The sequence below is a fragment of the Microtus ochrogaster genome, linkage group LG5 (assembly GCF_000317375.1).
Source record: "Microtus ochrogaster isolate Prairie Vole_2 linkage group LG5, MicOch1.0, whole genome shotgun sequence".
In the NCBI taxonomy this organism is placed as follows: domain Eukaryota; kingdom Metazoa; phylum Chordata; class Mammalia; order Rodentia; family Cricetidae; genus Microtus; species Microtus ochrogaster.
In genome coordinates, this window is record NC_022031.1 from 14,023,667 (window position 1) to 14,025,180 (window position 1,514).

General features: G+C 41.1%; 1 protein-coding gene across 1 annotated transcript in view; it reads left to right on the forward strand.

Annotated features, from left to right (window-relative positions):
- The window catches only part of Lactb2 (lactamase beta 2), a 41,250-nt gene extending 40,153 nt beyond the window's left edge, over positions 1–1,097 (forward strand). The window contains exon 7 of the mRNA XM_005361878.3: positions 647–1,097. Within this exon, the coding sequence (XP_005361935.1) occupies positions 647–690 (44 nt within the window). The 3' untranslated portion in view covers positions 691–1,097. The remainder of the gene's footprint in view (positions 1–646) is intronic.
- The last annotated feature ends 417 nt before the right edge of the window (positions 1,098–1,514 follow it).

The following is a 1,514-nucleotide window of genomic DNA, read 5'->3' on the forward strand; positions in this document are numbered from 1 at the left end:
TCCTCCCATAGTGTCCCTGAGTCCTCCCATAAGTGTCCCTGAGTCCTCCCGTAGTGCCCCTGAGTCCTCCCGTAGTATCCCTGAGTCCTCCCATAAGTGTCCCTGATTCCTCCTGTAGTGTCCCTGAGTCCTCCCGTAGTGTCCCTGAGTCCTCCCGTAGTGTCCCTGAGTCCTCCCATAAGTGCCCCTGAGTCCTCCCGTAAGTGTCCCTGAGTCCTCCCATAGTGTCACCTTCAGGGGAGAGGACTCGAGAGGATCCAGACCCTCCTGCCCTCACGGCATCACGGCTGCGCACCAAGAGGATGGCCTCTTCTAGACATGTGGGACACCTGAAAACAGGCACAGGTCTTAAGTGTTAGTAAGATTAGTGACATCAGAGATAGTAAAGCGTCCTAGAATTATTTCCTTATGGTAATTAATTTGTCAAATCAGGCATTCGTATAAATGTTTAGTCCTTAAAATTGAGAAGTCCGCCCAAGCTTGAATGTTGTTGAAAGCCTCAGTCATGCTTACATACAAGAAGAAACTCACATTATAGTCATCAACAAAATTCCGTTAAAGAATGTGTATCTCTCATTACAAAATAATTGAAAGCCCAGTTGGGCATACTTAGCTTTTGTTTTTCTTTCCGGTTTTCTTTCTGCAGTTCACACCACAGAGCCTGGCAAGAAGTGGAGAGCTGTCCTTTAGTGTCAGGCGGCGAAGCTGGCTTGCTTGCTGGTAGAGGGTGGTATGTTCTTTTAGCTGTAGATTATTCATAGAGAATATCGAATGTGGGACTTTAAATAACCCTCGATATCTTTCTAAAGTATGTAAATTATATTGTACATCTGTAGGGCAGGTTATTGATGTAATCTTGGCCTTGGAACATTTTACTGAATCTAGCACTTTGTCAATTTCCTATGCATTAAGTAAAATGGTTACTTAAGAATAATAAAGTTCGCACAGTTCAAAGTAGTTACTACTTGAGTTTGGATATGTATTAGCATTTGTCAGCAGCACAGATGTCTGCATACTCCTTTTCTTCAACCCTGTCTATACCTTATACATACCAAGTTTATTTCATGTTTTTACCAATTATATCATTTCGGTATTGATTCTACAGCTCTGTGTTATGTTTGTTTTCTTACAATGGCATCCATTAATGATTCATAAGTTTATCATTGAAAAAATATTAAATATACCAACTTGAAATACTATGTGATTAATAATTATTTTTAAAGATTTATTTATCTTTATTTTATATGTATGGGTATTTTGCCTGCATGGGTGTAGGTGTGTTACATGCATACAATGTGCACAGAGGCCAGAAGAGGGCATCGGAGCTCCTGGAACTGGAGTTCCAGATGTTGTTAGCCACCATGAGGGTGTTGGGAACCACACCACATTCCTCTGCAAGACTAGCCAGTGCTCTGAAATGCTGAGCCATCTCTCCAGACCTTGAATAATTATTTTTGTAATTCATTAGTACAACCAACCAACATGCTTTGCACGTTTAGATTTTAGTACAGAAA